The sequence below is a fragment of the Marmota flaviventris genome, chromosome 11 (genome assembly GCF_047511675.1).
Source record: "Marmota flaviventris isolate mMarFla1 chromosome 11, mMarFla1.hap1, whole genome shotgun sequence".
In the NCBI taxonomy this organism is placed as follows: Eukaryota; Metazoa; Chordata; class Mammalia; order Rodentia; family Sciuridae; genus Marmota; species Marmota flaviventris.
In genome coordinates, this window is record NC_092508.1 from 31383144 (window position 1) to 31402037 (window position 18894).

The window sequence follows — 18894 nt, forward strand, 5'->3', positions numbered from 1 at the left end:
GTAAAAAAAAAATCTGGATGGTTAGATTTCTGTAGCACTTTGCTTGAAATCCAGAATTCAACATAATTGTTCATTATGATAAAAGAGTGGGATTAGGTAGGGAGGAAAAGAGTAGAGAGGCAGACTGATTATTTTAAATCATTTCTTTGATCCTCACATATCAAAAGGATTTGCTCTCAAAGCCTTGTTTAGGAAGAGTTAGACTGGATCCAAGCTCCAACTGGAAAGCAGTCAGTGGTTCCTATATTTCTTGTGTTCATTCACTTGGATTTCTTTCTGTTAAGAGTGCTTCCCAGAAATATCTATTTTTCTTGACTATTGCAAGGAAATAAATTCAGACACCATAGCATTTAATATATACCATGGGGTAGAAAAAATAGAAGACACCCACCCTGATTTCCATTAGATAGGAAACCCTGACCCAAAATAATTTAATTAAGCCTAGTCTACTTCCCACATTAATAAAGCAAGCAAGCATTAAAAGCCAATGTTGACTTCTCTTAGGATTTTGGCAAGCTCTGCCAGATTAAGCAAGGAAAAAAAAACTTACTTCAAAGTGATGGGGACCCAGTGACACCAAAGGTCAGACAGGCTCCTGACTAAGTGAGGCAATTGAGTCTTTTCTTGACATGGGTTCAGACTGTATTGACTCTCCAGTACAGTTATTCTTCAGGTTCTTGTTTTCTTTATTAACTAGCAGATAAATCACTGAGTCTGTAACTCCTTTTGGTAAAAGTAATGAAAAAGCAACTGGAATTGAAGGAGTCAAATTCAGTGTCACCCATTGCTCTAAAGCCCATACTCCCTGCCCTCCTTCTGTTCCAGCATCTGCACAATGAGGAGCAGTGAGCTTCAGCCACCCAATGGACTGAAGTCTAAAGCTCTGCTCATGACTGTAGGATTAGGACTCAAAGCATGGTGCACTGGACAGGAAAAGATTGTAAAGAAGATAATAACAAGGTCTTTCCCAAGGAAGGATGTAAAGTTTCAGAACAAGAGACTGAGAGAAGGAAGTACAGAAACCATTCTTGGTAGTGGAAGGGAGGACTCACAGGAATTCCTCATCCCCTCCAAAGCTCCAGTTCCCAGGTGGCTTTCTTTTGGAACTCCAGGTATAATGTGGTAGGCAATGTCATTTGTTATAAATCAAACACAGGGTGAGAAGGGCAGTACTTCCCAGGATGTTCTGACAGAATGATCACATGTATTCAGGAGCATGTGTGTGGAAGGGAGTCTGGGGGGCATATTAAGAGAAAGCCTAATGGTTAGGGAACTGGGTAGGATGAAAAGGGCCCTCAAAATATAACCAGCTCCTAATCCCTGGAACCTGTGGATTTTAACTTCTATGGCAAAAGAGACTTTGCAGATGTGATTTGCTAAAAATTGTGAAATGGAGAGACACTTTAGGACTAGACAGTAAGCCCTACATGTAATCCCAAATGCTGTTCCAAGAGGAAGACAGAGATTTCACTACAGAAGGAGAGAAAGCAATGTGTCTAAGGAAGTGGAGACTTGAATGACTTGTCACAGACTTGGTAGCCACCAGAAGATAAGAAAGGAAGAAAATGGAGCCTCAAGAAGAACTGGCTCTGCCAACACCTTAGCTTCAGCTTGGTGAAACTCAATTTAGAATTCTGGACTCCAGAACTGTAAGAGAATAATGTGTGTGTTTTGTTTTGTTTCCTTTGAATATCAAGGATTGAACTCAGGGGCACTCAGCCACTGAACCACATCCCCAGCCGTATTTTGTATTTTATTTAGAGACAGGGTCTCACTGAGTTGCTTAGTGCCTCACTTTTGCTGAGGGTGACTTTGAACTCACAGTCTTCTTGTTTCAGCCTCCCGAGCTGCTGAGAAAATGTGTGTGTTTTTTAAGCAACACAAATCACCAAGTTCACAGTCATTTTTTATAGCAGTCATAGGAAACCAATATAGGAATGATATGAATAGCAAGGGAAAGAGCACACTAATTTATTAGCTGTTTCTAATAGGAAAATGTGGGAGGAATGGAAAGAGGTCTGCAGACTGCTAAGGAAAGGTGTTAGAAAAAAAACTAAGAAGGGGGTGCTTTTCAAGCACTGCCTCCAAGTATGGAAGGGGTATTGATAATAACAAAAAAGAGTTTCTTTTTATCGTAACAAAGCCTTTTGCTTTTTGTGGTACTGGGGAATAGAACCCAGACATGCTAGGCAAGTGCTTTACCAATGAGCTGCATCTCATCCCATGTTATTTTGTATTTTGAGTCAGGATCTCACTAAATTGTAAATGCTGTCCTTGAACTTGCAGTTCTCCTGCCTCACCTACCCAAGTCACTGGCATTACAGGTGTGCACTGCCACCACTCCTGGCTTGTAATGAAGTGTTTTGCTGTGCTTTCAGGATGACACCCATCCTTGCTTTGGCATGTAAAAAAAAAAAAAAAACACATGAAAAAATAAAGTCTTCAATTAAAATTTATTTCTGACAAAATGTTACTTCTTAAATGTAATTCTGAATGGACTTCAAGGCACCTGGATTTTCTACTAGGGATTTTGCAGGAATTTATGTGACATTTTGAGCTGCCTCAAAGAAGCATTTTCTCCTCACTATTGAAATAATAATGCAAAAGGAATGCCACATTCATTAGACACAACCTGCAATTGCTTTGGATTATTACCAGGAACCCAAAAGAAAATAATAAAGAGAGAACAAGTAGAGGTCACATTTTAGGATTCAGGATTTTTGTCAAAGAACTGTACTTGGATGCTTTTATACTATTTATTACCACTGAAGAAGAAAGCTTCTTCCATATGAAGCCAGAATTCATTTTTAAACCTCCTCAACAGTCAGATGCCCTTTTATAAGGAGAAAAAAAGAGCAGACAACTGTGGTTTAGTTGAAGGGTTTTCCCAATTCTACCCTCAGAGACTTGATTGCCCAGTGAAACTGCCTGACCACAGCTTCTACATTCTTAAAAATGAAAAAAAGAAAAGAAAAATCATAGGAGCACTATGCTAAGGAACCCAAGGGAGAAGGAATGGGTCGGAGTCCCTGAAATGACACAAGAATTGATAGAGTTTGAAAGACTGAGAAAGTCGAGTCCACAAGGACTGGTAGTAGAGGTTATTTATAGATTTGATCACAGACTGTCTCGGTGCCTTGGACAGAACATATGGCAAGGTGACGAATACTTAAGATTCATACACTGAATTCATAAGCACTAATCAACAAGGTAGAGAGAGAAATAAAACATGGCATGGAGTGAGAGACATGCAAGCATAGCTTTGCTTTTTGGTGACAGAAGACAGTGCTTTCACCATCTTCCTCATCTTACTCAGAACACAGACCCTGAAGGAGGAGATTAAATGTTGATACTGATGCATTCATCCTTTTGGAAAATTTCAAATTCCTCAGCTATGCTTTTCATAGAACAAAGGTTGACTAACAAGTAGGTTGAGTAACAGCCTGTCTTCTGTGACACCAGAGGACATCTCATCTACCCACTTTAAAAAAGGGGAAAAAAATGGAGTGGGTTGATGTGGGATGAGGACTTGAATCACCCAAGGAAAAGCTGGTTTCCTCTTGTGAAGCATGTGAACTTAATGAAAAATAATGTAGAGAACATTATTCATCAGAATGTAAGTTACTCATTAAACAAGAGGTCAGACCCTGCGAGGACTCCATGTCCCAGGGAAGTGAATATAGGAGGGAGACGACAGAGTAGATTACAGTTTGGTGTGACTCAGTGATGGAATTGAAAAGGTTAAGTGAAAAGTATTGTTAATGGAAAGAAAGATAATATATATATATATATATATATATATATATATATATTTGCATATATATGCAAATATATTTGATAATATATTTATATATATATATACATATATATACTTGTAGACACACACACATATATATACACATATTTCCATCTATATTTATATTTCTACCTTTATCTATGCCATAGTTTCCAAAAATGTGCAAGGAGTCAATGAATCAAGAAGAAAGGATGAAGCACCAGGTTTATAAACTATTTCCCCTAAACCTGAAGGAGCAAAAGGAGGGTTTCCATTTGAGTTCCTCCAAATATAGTAAGACAAGGATTCCAGGGTAAGTAGTTCATGAGACAGAGGAAGAAAGGAAGTTAGGAAGAAGAGGAAAGTTAGGAACTGAGTCAGAGGAGGAACAGCTAGTAATAAATAGGGTAAGATCAGTTCCCACTGTAGGCACTGGGCACTTAACACCATATGAATGCTCTGCAGGCTGATATAAAGCACAAGCCATAGGACTGGGTGCCCTGGGCCAGGGACTGAACCGTGCGCTCCAGCAGGGCAGGGTAAGGAGGGTATCCTCATGGAAGAATGACCCAATTAAGGGTGTGAGAGGCCAAAAAGGGTGAAAAAGGCATTCATGGAGCAGGGAAGCCCACTGTGGAGAGTCAGAGCCCAACAAAGAGACAAAAGAGGATTGGACAGCCTGGAGTGAAAAGGGAGAGCCTCAGCAGAGAGAGGAGATAGCTATACTGTGTGGAGTGGGTGGGAGGGTCAGAGCCAGCTTTCATATCAGGGATGAATCACATAAATAAATTCACCAAGAATCTAAAATTCAGGTTTCTCACTATCAGAAGTACAAATTAAAAAAAAAAAAAGAGATTAGTCTAGGTGACACTATGGTGTTATATTGGAATTAATGTCAGGGGTATAAATCATGGATTTATAGAAGGATTCATACATACACAGAAATGTGTGTGTGTGTGTGTGTGTATATATATATATATATATATATATATATATATATATATATATATATTTGCACATATATATACTTGTAGACACACACACATATATACACACATATTTCCATCTATATTTATATTTATACCTTTATCTATCCATCTATGAATCTATCTAGATAGATACGTATCCCCAGCTCTGACTGGCCTTGGAGAAAGAAAATTCCATTAGCAATGACTAATCCCTAAATCTTAGATTCTAAAATCATTTTCCACTCAAAGAAACCAGGGCTGCTGGAGAAACAGCTGATCCGATGTTGGGACAGGGAGAATTTAAGCTGAGGATGGAAAATATTGTTCTATAAAAAGGGAAGGAAATCCTAAAAGAATGATGGAGATATGGCATAAAGACACAAGACCCAGTTTGACTGGGCTCCCACTGGTTAAGGATAAGAAAATTTCAGCATCAAAACATAATAATGATAGGAGCAAAATTCTACTTACTCATCAAATAACATAGGAGACCATGACACCATGCAGATATAAATGAACACATGGATAACTTGAAATTTTGAAGAAGAACAGAAGATATACAAAGGTTCAACCTACTTTCCAATAAAGTATTTATTAACTGTAAAGGAGAAAAGAGTTGCTTTACAATGAAGAAGTTTGACAGACACCACTTTAGTCAAGTAATTAAAATGAACATTTACAGTCATGCAACAAATAAAAATTGTGAACTGCCTGGTGAAATACAATTAAAAGAGCACAATATCATTTCTATGTTCTTTCTGACAAAGGTGAATTACCTTATTTTGATCAGGAAGAAACATCAGACTGACCCAAACAAAGGACATTCTATGAAATAACTACTTGTAATCCTCATAAAAGCCAAGGCCACAAAGTCTAGATGGAGGAACTGTCCAGACTGAAGGACACTACAGAGACATGGCTATTAAACGCAGATGGAGATCCTGAGCAGGATCTTTGGCTACAAAATACATAATGAAGACAAAGGGAAAATCTCAAATACAATCTGGGAATGAGATGGTAGCAATGTATCAATGTTAAAATTCCAATATTGATGACTACATCATAGTCTTGGAGGACAGTGTTCTTTTTTGCAGGAACTACATACTTTTCAGAGATGATAAGACATTAGATTCAAAAACTTGCTCAGGAAAAGAGCAGTCCTTTTACTGTACTTCTATTTTGTGAATTTGGATTCTTTCAAATTTCAGAAAGAAGATGAAAAAAGTGGCTGTCCCACTCATTGCACAAGGTCATTCAAGAACAAGGTCAAATTTGCAAGCGCCAGCAAAAATCATCATTTCTCTGCCCCAGCAAAATACTGTGAGGTATTTTCAGGTGCTGTGTATTAAAGTTTATTCTTTAATTCTTACTACTGCTAAGATCTACTTAATAAATGGCTCTTCTTAAAACCAGTTTTTATTTCACAGAAATTTCATCCTTTAACAATTCATTTTGAAATGTTCGATGTTGGGAGGAGGATGTTTTGAGGCACACCTTGGGACAGCCAAACAAAGCCATGAAGGCTGTCCTCCCCACCCTCACCCCTGACCACTAGTTCAGGGAACACCTCTGCAAACCAGCCAGGTGGCCAAGCCAGCTAAAAACAGAGAACACTATACTTGATTTAAATTATAAGTTCAGTACTATACTGTACACATCCAGCATTACACACGCTTAACACAATATAAGTATGCATAATGACATATCAAGTCTCACTTTAAAAGTAAACCAGAAGCAGGGAACAATAAATTTAAAACTACTAAATGTCCTCATTTTCCATAAAGTTAAAATGTTTGTTATATACACACTGGCTGCTTCAAGCCTTAGGCATGTGGGCAGAAAGTGGAGAAAATATTCCAGCTAAGAATAATCCCATGTTACAGGTATTTAAGAATCTTTTTAGCCAAATCAAAGAAGATTATCTTAAAAGCCCAGGGCCTGTTTCCAGGCTGAATGGTTGTAGAAGGAGCTGTCCCCTAACCCATGTGTTCTTCTTTACAGGTTCTGGAGGTACCAAGCTGGAGGAGATCTATTCTGATTCCCAGGGTGACTTCAGTCTCTGGGGTAAAGCAGCTGGCCATCTCTGGTTCAGTGGAGTCTCCACCCTGGAACTCCGCCCAGGTCCAGAGGGCTGCTCTAGACTCATGGGAACCATTCTAACCTGTCAAGCCCAGAGGCAGCATGGCTGAAATTTGACAGCAGCCTCCTATAACTGCAGCTTTCAGGCTAAGTGGATAATTCAGTCCTCCCCAGGAGAATACTTGCCAATTAAACACGGTTTGTTTGTTGTTTGCAATTTTTATATGATCCACAAAAATGGCCAAGCTTGTGATTAATAGCACCATGAAAACACAGATAATGGTAGAAAACAGGATAATAAAATGAAGTTGCTTTTGATTCTGGGCCTGTTTCCTACCACTAATATCAACAAAGTAAACCATTTTAAATGAATTTGGGGAACTAAGATGTTTTTCTAGAGCAAAAATCTTCTTGTAGGAGAATATAAGCAAAGGATATAATTTATCAATATTCTCCCTACAAGATAAATATATATTATTGTATATATGTGTGTATATATACAATTTTATTAAGCAGAAGAGGAAAAAAAGGTCAACATAGCTCCTATTCAGAATGGTGCAAGCTGTCAAGTTCGCACGTAGACATATTTTTAAAAGGAAAACTGAGGGGAAAAGAAGACATCTTAACTCTTGATAGAGTGATCGACTCAGGTCCAGAAATTAAAGGAGAGTACTGTGTAGGTATTAATATATTGGTGACATCCCGGAAATAAAACAGCTACAGTTGTGAACAATCTCCCTCTACCGTCTGATTTCAAAAGGAATGCTCATGCCTACAGAAAGAAAAGGTAGTCTGTTCACAAAAATGAGGACAGATGCTGGCCCTTGGCTGCCCATTAGCTTTGCAGATTAATACCATTGGCATCTTTAATTTATTTATTTATTTTTTTTGTGTGTGTAGATGCGTTTGTTTTACTGGCTGGTGCATTTTAGGAGCAGAAGCAGAGAGACAGGGACTCTATCCCAGTGAGGTCTGTTTGTTCAGCCCACATGAGCAGGGCCTTCTATAAGGCTAGTTGCAAGAGGGTGTTTGTTTTGAGAGAACCCAACAAGAGTGAGGCAGTCTGTTAAAATTGCTATCCACTGATAGAGTCACTGGTCCAGATTGAACAAAACATCAGCAGGAGATGTAAGTCACAAAACCCGTCAGATTCTCTGTGGTCTAGGAATTGAAGGCATCTCGTACTTCCAAGTTGCAGGGAACTGGTCAACGTGGTTCATGCCTGGGTACCAGAGAGTGGCAGAAATTATGGGGTCACATCTGTAACAAAAATTAAGCATAAATTCTTTAAAAGTATATGCCATTTCCCTTCAACAGGTTTCCCCCTTTCCCTCTCATACCCTAATCCACACACATAGACACACACCATCTGAATTCTTCCCTATATTTCAAGACCCAGCACCAGTTCCTCATTTTTAAGTTTTACTTTTCCCACTCTCAAGGCCTATAAGACATTCTCTTAACTTTTCATTCTAGCTGCTGCTGGCAGGGAGGGGGCCACCTTCCTGAATGTCCCTGCTCCAATGCAGTAGCCCCACTGTGCATCTTCCTGCTTCTCTGCTTTTTCTGAAGAATTGAGAACAGGCTCATCCCAAGCACTGGGCACATCTCAGGGATGAGGGAGAGCAAATGGCCCTAGCAGGCAGCTCCAATCCAGTGGTGATTGAATGAGTAGATGAATGCCCCATATGCTGTCTTCAAGAGAACAATTCTGGGGGGCCCTCTGTACATTTTGCAGACAGTGGTGAAGTCAGGCCTCTGTGATCTATCGCTGAGACCTTGGAAATGCATCTCCAACCACCCGTTGCCTTTTTTCCTTGCTGTCTCATTCCCTTATCTGCCACACCACCGCTTTTCCTGGGATCACCTCCCAAGTAAACTACTGGCAACCCAAGTCCCCATCTCATAGTCTGCTGTCAGGGACCCAAAGGAAGATAGAACACATTATTATGAATACAATGATTGGGATAATTTTTTTTTCAATTGCAAAATAATAAAACAAAACTCTTTGCAACTATCAAAGCTATGGTATTAACTGCCTAGGGAACCAAACAAGTTATTGAACACTGTGGGCATCAATTTCTGTTATCTAAAAAAAGGAGGAGATGGACTAACTGTGCATTTTTAGCTCTCTTTACTGCTAAAGTTCCATGACAACAGAAATTATGTCTCTGCCCTCAATACAGCCCTTCACCACTAAGTGTAGCAAAAATGCAGTGACTTCTTTTTCCTTACATACTTCACATCATTCCAGCCTAAAGATGTAAGACATACAAATTTTCCACAATGGAAGCTCCAGACTTTCTGGATGTTCCTCAAACTAGGCAGCACCCAGTTCTAAATCTCAAAAGAATTGGGGCTGGGGTTGTGGCTCAGTGGTGGAGTGCTCACCTAGCATGCGTGGGGCACTGGGTTTGATCCTCAGCACCACATAAATATAAAATAAAGATATTGTAAAAAAAAAAACCTAAAAAATAAATATTTAAAAAATAATAGGTCACTTCCACCTAACATTTCCGAGGCCAACCAAGGTTCCTAGACTTGCCTTCTCTTTGCATAGAAACAACAATATCTTCATTAATTTCTCCTAATCCCATCCCCTGTAGCATCAAACCAGATCTCTCTTCCTAATCTCAGTGCAAGATTTTCAAACATCAGTGTAGTCCCCACAGCACCATATTCAGGTACTGTCACTTAACTCACACTCAAATATTCATCACATGATTTAATAAATTTTTCAACAAGGAAGATTTAGAGTCCTTCCAGTTTTTTTGAAATAACAATTGGGAAATTGCTTCAATGAAGTTGTGGCTTGTGGACTTTTTATTTGGTTACTTACTTTTAATAGAAATATAGCTTGTGTTTAATATATTGAAAATAATATTCTGCAGAGGGCATCAATTCCATTGAGGTGAAAACCCACATTTTTACAGAAAACATTAGGCCTTAGGGATATCTATCTTTCCTTTAAAAAAATTAAAATTCCAGGCTTAATATAAACAACCCTCTTCTCTCCCCAAATCTCCAGGTGGAGCTGTACCTGCAAGTCTCGGTTTCTTCGCTGCGTTCACGGCTGCCATGAACATATAGTCACTATTCGGGTCATGCACACTGGATCCATACTTCTGAAAGAAAAAGTCAGAAACATGGTTCATCATCTGCTCTTTGTCATCTTCATGCCTATTTTCTATTCTTTGTGGAAGAGGTATGTGACAAAATTCCTGGCTGTAGGTTAAACATAATAATACAAAAAGGCTTTAATACAAAGAGTTTTCTGCCCAATTTTCTTCCTCATTTTTGCTCTTTATTATTCCTTCCCCAGTAAACTTGGATTGTGGCACTTTCTCTTCTTCTTTCTTCTTTCCTCCATTTCAGATTCTGTTCTGACACAGATACGCACACCATCTGACCAACAACCACACCCTGTATGCCCTGGAGCTCTAACACACGTGCACAATATGCAGAATAGCATAGGTTCTTTGATTCAGAGCCTACAATGTAAAAGACTAAAAAGGATGTCCTACAGACATTCTTAATGGGTTTGTTGTTGTTGTTGTTAGTTAGTTAGTTTGTTTATTTTGCCATCTTTTATTTCTCCAAATAGCTTTTCAGGATTTTTCATTAAAAGCAAGGAGTCTGGATCCCTTCAAGATGGCCGCGAATAGAGTGCATCACACCCCGTGTACTGCGTCACTGCGCAGGTGAATAACGAGTTAGAACGACAAAAAACTATCTTGTTAGGACTTTACAGCAAAATGGGGGTGCACCGAAACCTAGAGGAAGGATTTCCAGCACCGAGGTCTGGTAATTGAATCTCAAACACGAGCCAACTGTGCGACCGGAGATCCAGGCTGACTGATCCGTGCTGCCCGCCCCGCAGCTACAGACGGCGGGGCGCCGCCGAGAAGCGACCAGCAAGCAGAGAGAATCGTTGCTACAGATTCTGTGGAATCCTACCAGCTGTGCCCTCACTGAGCCCTGGGCTGAGTTCGGGATTTCAAGCGGGGAAGGAAACGGTCCAGTTCTATCCCCCACAACGGAAACTCCACCAAGGAAGCCAGCGGCCACCATCTTGGAGAGCTGACATAACCACCGCCAATCTCCGACAGATTGCAACAATAAAACAGGTGTGTGTTACTCAACCCATCTCCCATACAGCAGGGAATTCGCATAAAATCTCTCCTAGGCTTTCCGGGGGAGGGATTATCAGAATGAGGCTGCATAAAGACGCGGGGAAAGCTAGAGACACCTGACCTCCAACTCCCCCTCCCATCAGCGGCGAAAACGAAACCTGTCTTGCCAGCGCTGGGGGAGGGGCAAGCGGGAAAAATCAAAACAATACAGTGCCGGGGTTCCCAATAGCCACCCTCCACACCCAGCAAACGGCAGGCCCAGAGTACAGTTTGAACTGCCGAGAGGCATCACTCAGGGGAAGACTGGTCTAGCAGGAGAAGCCAGGACTAGCAGGACAAACCAGGGGACTAGAGGCCAGGTCCTTGCGACTGGGCGGCTAGAGATCGCCCGCCCGCCGGCGACTGGGAGCTGAAACCAACCAGAGACAGTCCAGTCCAACCCCCCCATTCGGACACCCCTGCAAGGAGCCTGGGGCCTGCCATAGCAGAGAGGTGATGTCACTGGAGCCCAGCCATCGGAATTCCTTCCCAGCGGAATCCACTTTAGCAGGCATAGTCTACCAACACAAAGGAGAGACAACAGAGATATACAAAACCAAACAAATCTATAGGAGAGAGCAGAAATACAGCAATCAAATAGAGCTGGAAAGTAACGTGAACAACATGAAAAAACAAGGGAAAAAAGGAGTACAAACAATGCAGGACAACTGAAATCTACAGGAGGCCCTAGAAGCATCAGAAACATGGATAGGGAAAGAACTCAAGGCATACCTAACTCAGATGGAAAGGAATATTAGAGAAGACATTAGACAGCAAGTCCAAGCAATGAAAGTATACTTTGAAAACGAATTAAACAAACAAATTCAAATGGCAAAGAACGAGCTTTACCAGGAGATAGAGATCTTTAAAAAAAAATCAAACAGTAATCCTAATAATGCAGGAAACTATAAACCAAATTAAAAACTCAAACGAGAATATTACAAATAGACTAGATCAAGTAGAAGTCAGAACATCAGATAATGAAGACAAAGTGTATCAACTTGAAAAGAATATAGTCAACACAGAAAAGATGCTTAAATCTCATGAGCAATCTATTCAAGAGATATGGGATTTCATAAAAAAAAAACAAATTTGAGAGTCATCGGGATAGAAGAAGGCATAGAGATTCAAACCAAAGGAATGGACAACCTATTGAATGAAACAATCCTAGAAAACTTCCCAGAGATGAAAGATGGAATGGATTGCCAAATCCTGGAAGCCTACAGGACCCCAAACATTCAAAACCGTAATAGACCAACTCCAAGACACATAATTTTGAAGATATCCAACATACAGAACAAGGAGAGAATATTAAAAGCTACGAGAGAAAGGAGGCAGATTACATTCAGGGGTAAACCAATTAGGTTAACGGCTGATTTTTCATCACAGACTTTGAAAGCGAGAAGATCCTGGAACAACGTATTTCAAACACTGAAAAATAATGGATTCCAACCAAGAATACTGTATCCAGCAAAATTAAGCTTCAGATTTGACAATGAAATTAAAATATTTCACGATAAACAAAAGCTAAAAGAATTTGCAGCCAGAAAACCAGCACTGCAAAGCATTTTGAGCAAAATACTACAAGAAGAGGAATTGAAAAATAGTGCCCAAAACTAGCAGCAGGAGGTATCTCAGTAAAAGGGGAGGAAAATAACCAAAAAGTAAAAACTAGCCAAACTAAAATAAATAAATAAATAAATATGACTGGAAGTACAAACAATATTTCAATTGTAACCTTAAATGTTAATGGCCTAAATTCACCAATCAAGAGACATAGGCTAGTAACCTGGATCAAAAAAACAAATACAACAATATGCTGCCTTCAGGAGACTCATATGATAGGAAGAGACATACACAGGCTGAAGGTAAAAGGTTGGGAAAAATCATACCACTCACATGGCCCTCAGAAGCAAGCAGGAGTGGCCATACTCATATCGAATAAAATCAACTTCAAACCTAAGTTAATCAAAAGGGATAAAGAAGGACACTATATACTGTTAAAAGGAACCATCCACCAACAAGACATAACAATTATCAATTGGTATGCACCAAACAATGGTGCTGCAACGTTCATAAAACAAACTCTCCTCAAGTTCAAGAGTCAAATAGACTACAACACAATAATTATGGGTGACTTCAACACACTGCTCTCGCCATTAGACAGATCCTCTAGACAAAAGCTGAATAAAGAAACTATAGAACTCAATAGCACAATCAATAACCTAGACTTAACTGACATATATAGAATATATCAACCTTCATCAAGTGGATACACATTCTTCTCAGCAGCACATGGATCCTACTCAAAGATAGACCATATATTATGCCATAGGACAACTCTTAGTAAATATAAAGGTGTGGAGATAATACCATGCACCATATCTGATCATAATGGAATGAAACTGGAAATCAATGATAAAAGAAGGAAGGAAAAATCCTACATCACATGGAAAATGAACAATATGTTACTGAATGATCAATGGGTTACAGAAGACATAAAGGAGGAGATAAAAAAAATTCTTAGAGACAAATGACAATACAGACACAACATACCGGAATCTATGGGACACAATGAAAGCAGTTTTAAGAGGGAAATTCATTTCTTGGAGTTCTTTCCTCAAAAAAAGAAAAAACCAACAAATAAATGAACTCACACTACACCTCAAAAACCTAGAAAAGGAAGAGCAAAACAACAGCAAATGTAGTAGAAGACAAGAAATAATTAAAATCAGAGCAGAAATCAACGAAATTGAAACAAAAAAAAAATTGATAAAACTAAAAGTTGGTTCTTTGAAAAAATAAATAAGATCGACAGGCCCTTAGCCATGCTAACGAAGAGAAGAAGAGAGAGAACTCAAATTACTAACTTATGGGATGAAAAAGGCAATATCACAACAGACACTACAGAAATAAAGAAGATAATTAGAAAGTATTTTGAAACCCTATATTCCAATAAAATAGAAGATAGTGAAGATATCGATAAATTTCTTAAGTCATACGATCTGCCCAGATTGAGTCAGGAAGACACACACAATTAAAACAGACCAATAACAAATGAAGAAATAGAAGAAGCCATCAAAAGACTACCAACCAAGAAAAGCCCTGGACCGGATGGGTATACAGCGGAGTTTTACAAAACCTTCAAAGAAGAATTAAAACCAATACTTTTCAAGCTATTTCAAGAAATAGAAAAAGAAGGAGCTCTTCCAAATTCATTCTATGAGGCCAACATCACCCTGATCCTGAAACCAGACAAAGACTCTTCAAAGAAAGAAAACTACAGACCAATATCTCTAATGAACTTGGATGCAAAAATTCTCAGTAAAATCCTGGTGAATCAAATACAAAAGCATATCAAAAAAATTGTGCACCATGATCAAATAGGATTCATCCCTGGGATGCAAGGCTGGTTCAATATACGGAAATCAATAAATGTTATTCACCACATCAATAGACTTAAAGATAAGAACAATATGATCATCTCGATAGATGCAGAAAAAGCATTCGACAAAGTACAGCATCCCTTTATATTCAAAACACTAGAAAAACTAGGGATAACAGGAACTTACCTCAACATTGTAAAAGCTATATATGCTAAACCTCAGGCTAGCATCATCCTAAATGGAGAAAAACTGAAGGCATTCCCTCTAAAATATGGAACAAGACAGGGATGCCCTCTATCACCACTTCTATTCAATTTAGTTCTTGAAATACTAGCCAGAGCAATTAGACAGACAAAAGAAATTAAAGGCATAAAAATAGGAAAAGAAGAACTTAAATTATCGCTATTTGCGGATGACATGATAATATATTTAACAGACCCAAAAGGGTCTACAAAGAAACTGCTAGAGTTAATAAATGAATTCAGCAAAGTGGCAGGATATAAAATCAACACGCATAAATCAAAGGCATTCCTGTATACCAGCAACAAAACTTCTGAAATGGAAATGAGGAAAACCACTCCAATCACAATATCCTCAAAGAAAATAAGATACTTGGGAATCAACCTAACAAAAGAGGTGAAAGATTTATACAATGAAAACTACAGAACCCTAAAGAGAGAGATAGAAGAAGATCTTAGAAGATGGAAAAATGTACCCTGTTCATGGATAGGCAGAACTAACATCATCAAAATGGCGATATTACCCAAAGTTCTCTACAGGTTTAATGCAATGCCAATCAAAATCCCAATGGCATTTCCTATAGAAATAGATAAACCAATCATGAAATTCATATGGAAAAACAAAAAACCCAGAATAGCAAAAGCAATTCTAAGCAGGAAGTGTGAATCTGGAGGTATAGTGATACCAGATCTCAAACTGTACTACAGAGCAATAGTAACAAAAACAGCATGGTACTGGTACCAAAACAGGCAGGTGGACCAATGGTACAGAATAGAGGACACAGAGACCAATCCACAAAATTACAACTTTCTTATATTTGATAAAGGGGCTAAAAGCATGCAATGGAGGAAGGATAGCATCTTCAACAAATGGTGCTGGGAAAATTGGAAATCCATATGCAACAAAATGAAACTGAATCCCTTTCTCTCGCCATGCACAAAAGTTAACTCAAAATGGATCAAGGAGCTAGATATCAAATCAGAGATACTGCATCTGATAGAAGAAAAAGTTGGCTACGATCTACATACTGTGGGGTCGGGCTCCAAATTCCTTAATAGGACGCCCATAGCCCAAGAGTTAATAACAAGAATAAACAAATGGGACCTACTTAAACTAAAAAGTTTTTTCTCAGCGAGAGAAACAATAAGAGAGGTAAATAGAGAGCCTACATCCTGGGAACAAATTTTTACCCCTCACACTTCAGATAGAGCCCTAATATCCAGAATATACAAAGAACTCAAAAAATTAAACAATAAGATAACAAATAACCCAATGAACAAATGGGCCAAGGACCTGAACAGACACTTCACAGAGGAGGACATACAATCAATCAACAAGTACATGAAAAAATGCTCACCATCTCTAGAAGTCAGAGAAATGCAAATCAAAACCACCCTAAGATACCATCTCACTCCAGTAAGATTGGCAGCCATTATGAAGTCAAACAACAATAAGTGTTGGCGAGGATGTGGGGAAAAGGGTACACTTTTACATTGCTGGTGGGACTGCAAATTGGTGCAGCCAATTTGGAAAGCAGTATGGAGATTCCTGGGAAAGCTGGGAATGGATCCACCATTTGACCCAGCTATCGCCCTTCTCGGACTATTCCCTGAGGATCTTAAAAGAGCGTACTATAGGGATACTGCCACATCAATGATCATAGCGGCACAATTCACAATAGCTAGACTGTGGAACCAACCTAGATGCCCTTCAATAGATGAATGGATAAAAAAAATGTGGCATTTATACACAATGGAATATTACGCAGCACTAAAAATGACAAATCATGGAATTTGCAGGGAAATGGATGGCATTAGAGCAGATTATGCTAAGCGAATCTAGCCAATCCTTAAAAAACAAATGCTAAATGTCTTCTTTGATATAAAGAGAGCAACTAAGAACAGAACAGGGAGGAAGAGCATGAGGAAAAGATTAACATTAAACAGAGTCGAGTGGGGGGAGAGAAAGGGAGAGAGAAGGGAAATCATATGGAAATGGTAGGAGACCCTCAATGTTACACAAAATTACACATAAGAGGTTGTGAGGGGAAAGGGGGGGAAACAAGGGAGAGAATTGAACAACAGCAGATGAGGTAGAGAGGGAAGATGGGAGGGGAGGGGAGGGGAGGGTGGATAGTAGGGGATAGGAAAGGTAGCAGAATACAACAATCACTAATATGCCATTATGTAAAAATGTGAGTGTGTAACCGATGTGATTCTACAATTTGTATTTGGGGTAAAAATGGGAGTTCATAACCCACTTGAGTCAAATGTATGAAAGATGATATATCATGAGCTTTGTAATGTTTTGAACAACAAATAAAAAAAAAGAAAAGAAAAAAAAGAAGATGAAAAAAAAAAAGCAAGGAGTCTAGTAACTTGCCAGGGAATGAAGCTAGAATTTCCTTTTCAGTGACTACTAGTACATTATAATATTTTCTCATTGGTATTCTTCACTTACCAGTTATGTGAGACTTTCAACTAATTGTTTCATCTTTTCCCTGACTCTTAGGAAGCTCAGATACAAATTTGCAGCCCACCTTTAGTAATTTTAAAAATCAGAGACATCTATTTTTAAGTTTTAACCTCCTTCCTAATCTATTATCTTCCATAGACCCCAATTTTCTATCTTTTTAATAATAATAATAATCATAACATATCTCTATAAGCTACTGAGTCCTTTTGGAATAAAGTGAGCTACAAAATAAACAAATGAATAACCTCTGTTCCAAGTTCTTATTAGTTTAATTAGTAGGTATATCTCAGGGAAAAGGACCTGTCAAACCTTTTGATCAAATAACTCTGGCAAAGAGCAATGTGTATTTTCTAGCAAAGAGCAATATATATTTTGTAAATATCCACTCAGGAAAGCATATGCAAGAAGAGATAGAAATTGCTCACCTTTTTTGTAAACCGAAAAATAAAATAACATCCCAAAGTGTACACTATCACAAAAGCTGCACATCCAATGGGTAACCAGAACTTTAGCTGGCAACAAAGCTGTGATTCTGGGTTGGAAAAGAGACACATTGATTAAAAAACAAATAAACACAACCTCCAAGAATCAAATCTCTTTCAGTGCTGAATCTCTAGTTCTTTCATAGAATTTAAAGGAGCTATTAGTCCAATAAAGCTTTGCTTCATTACCATCAAGAAACTCAGTAAATGATAGCCAATATCACCTCAGTATTATAGCAAGGATCCAGAAACTAATACTTTAAAAACTACAAATATATGTTTATAAATATAGTCAATACTGTATTTTATAAAATAGTAAGTAGGAAAAGTAATGCTATAGAACTATGATTTTTCAATCATCGCACTTCATTCCACAAACCCAGCAGCACACACCCACTTTATACCTTCGATTAATAGGTAATCACAATTAATCCATGAATTGAGGTATTGCCTTAAATTGTTCTGTTTTTCATTGGCATATGTATTTTAAAGACAACATAACCTAATTCTAAGTCAACAGTGTTAACAGTCTATGTGATTAAACTACATATTACCAATAAATGCCAATTATGATTAATAAGTCATCTCTTATATATTTCATCAAAAATGATCTGCCCTCAACTATACCTAAATGAACTCCAACAGAAAAAGTACTTGCTTAATTGTTTTCATTAATGAGAAAAGTTGTCAGAATGTATATGTCCTCTTAAGCCCCAAACATAAAAGCAATGTCTTACCATAAATATGCAAATATTCTCTGCTAAGAATCTTTTCTTCAAAAGGAGGAGGATCAAAAATTGATAGGTTGCAGACATAGTAGCTGCCATGAGAATTGTCCAAGTTATTCAGAAAAAAGGAGACACTGTTGTTGGATAACTGAGATTGGCAGAATTTCATGTTATTAATGGACACCACGTTTCCACTTGTCTTTATCTTGGTGAGTTCACAGAGTACTTGCCTCCCCTTCAGTAACTCCATTTTAAACTGCTGGACTTTCTCAGGGTACTTGCATAAAATTTGTACACCTCCATTGTGAAATGTAAACATATCAAAATTGGCGGAATCATCAATTTCTCCTGGATAAAAAGAAAGAAAACAAAGCAAAAGTGATATTTTGTGAATATATTGCCCTAATAATTATATTTAATCATAAAACTAATCTCTTGTCTTCATAAAGTCACCTCTATTGCACCAAAATGAAAGATTTTCATGTACAGGCAAACACAGAAAAGAATATAACAAAAGGTAAAACTGTGACCCAGAAAAAAAAACTAATTAGAACTGTGCTTCTCTGATATGAATAAGTGATATGTAAAA

At 38.3% G+C, this 18894-nt stretch overlaps 1 protein-coding gene across 2 annotated transcripts in view; it reads right to left on the reverse strand.

The window, feature by feature from the left end:
- Window positions 1-5316: 5316 nt before the first annotated feature.
- Window positions 5317-18894, reverse strand: part of Icos (inducible T cell costimulator) — a 28889-nt gene continuing 15311 nt past the window's right edge. The window contains exons 2-5 of one of the 2 annotated variants that reach the window (XM_027941840.2): window positions 18315-18653; window positions 17521-17627; window positions 9863-9947; window positions 5317-8044 (exon numbers count right to left, since the gene is read on the reverse strand). In XM_027941840.2, coding sequence (XP_027797641.1) covers window positions 7968-8044; window positions 9863-9947; window positions 17521-17627; window positions 18315-18653 — 608 coding nt within the window. In that variant the 3' untranslated portion in view covers window positions 5317-7967. Of the gene's footprint in view, window positions 8083-9862; window positions 9948-17520; window positions 17628-18314; window positions 18654-18894 lie in introns of both variants that reach the window. The other variant, XM_027941841.2, reaches the window with a different exon arrangement.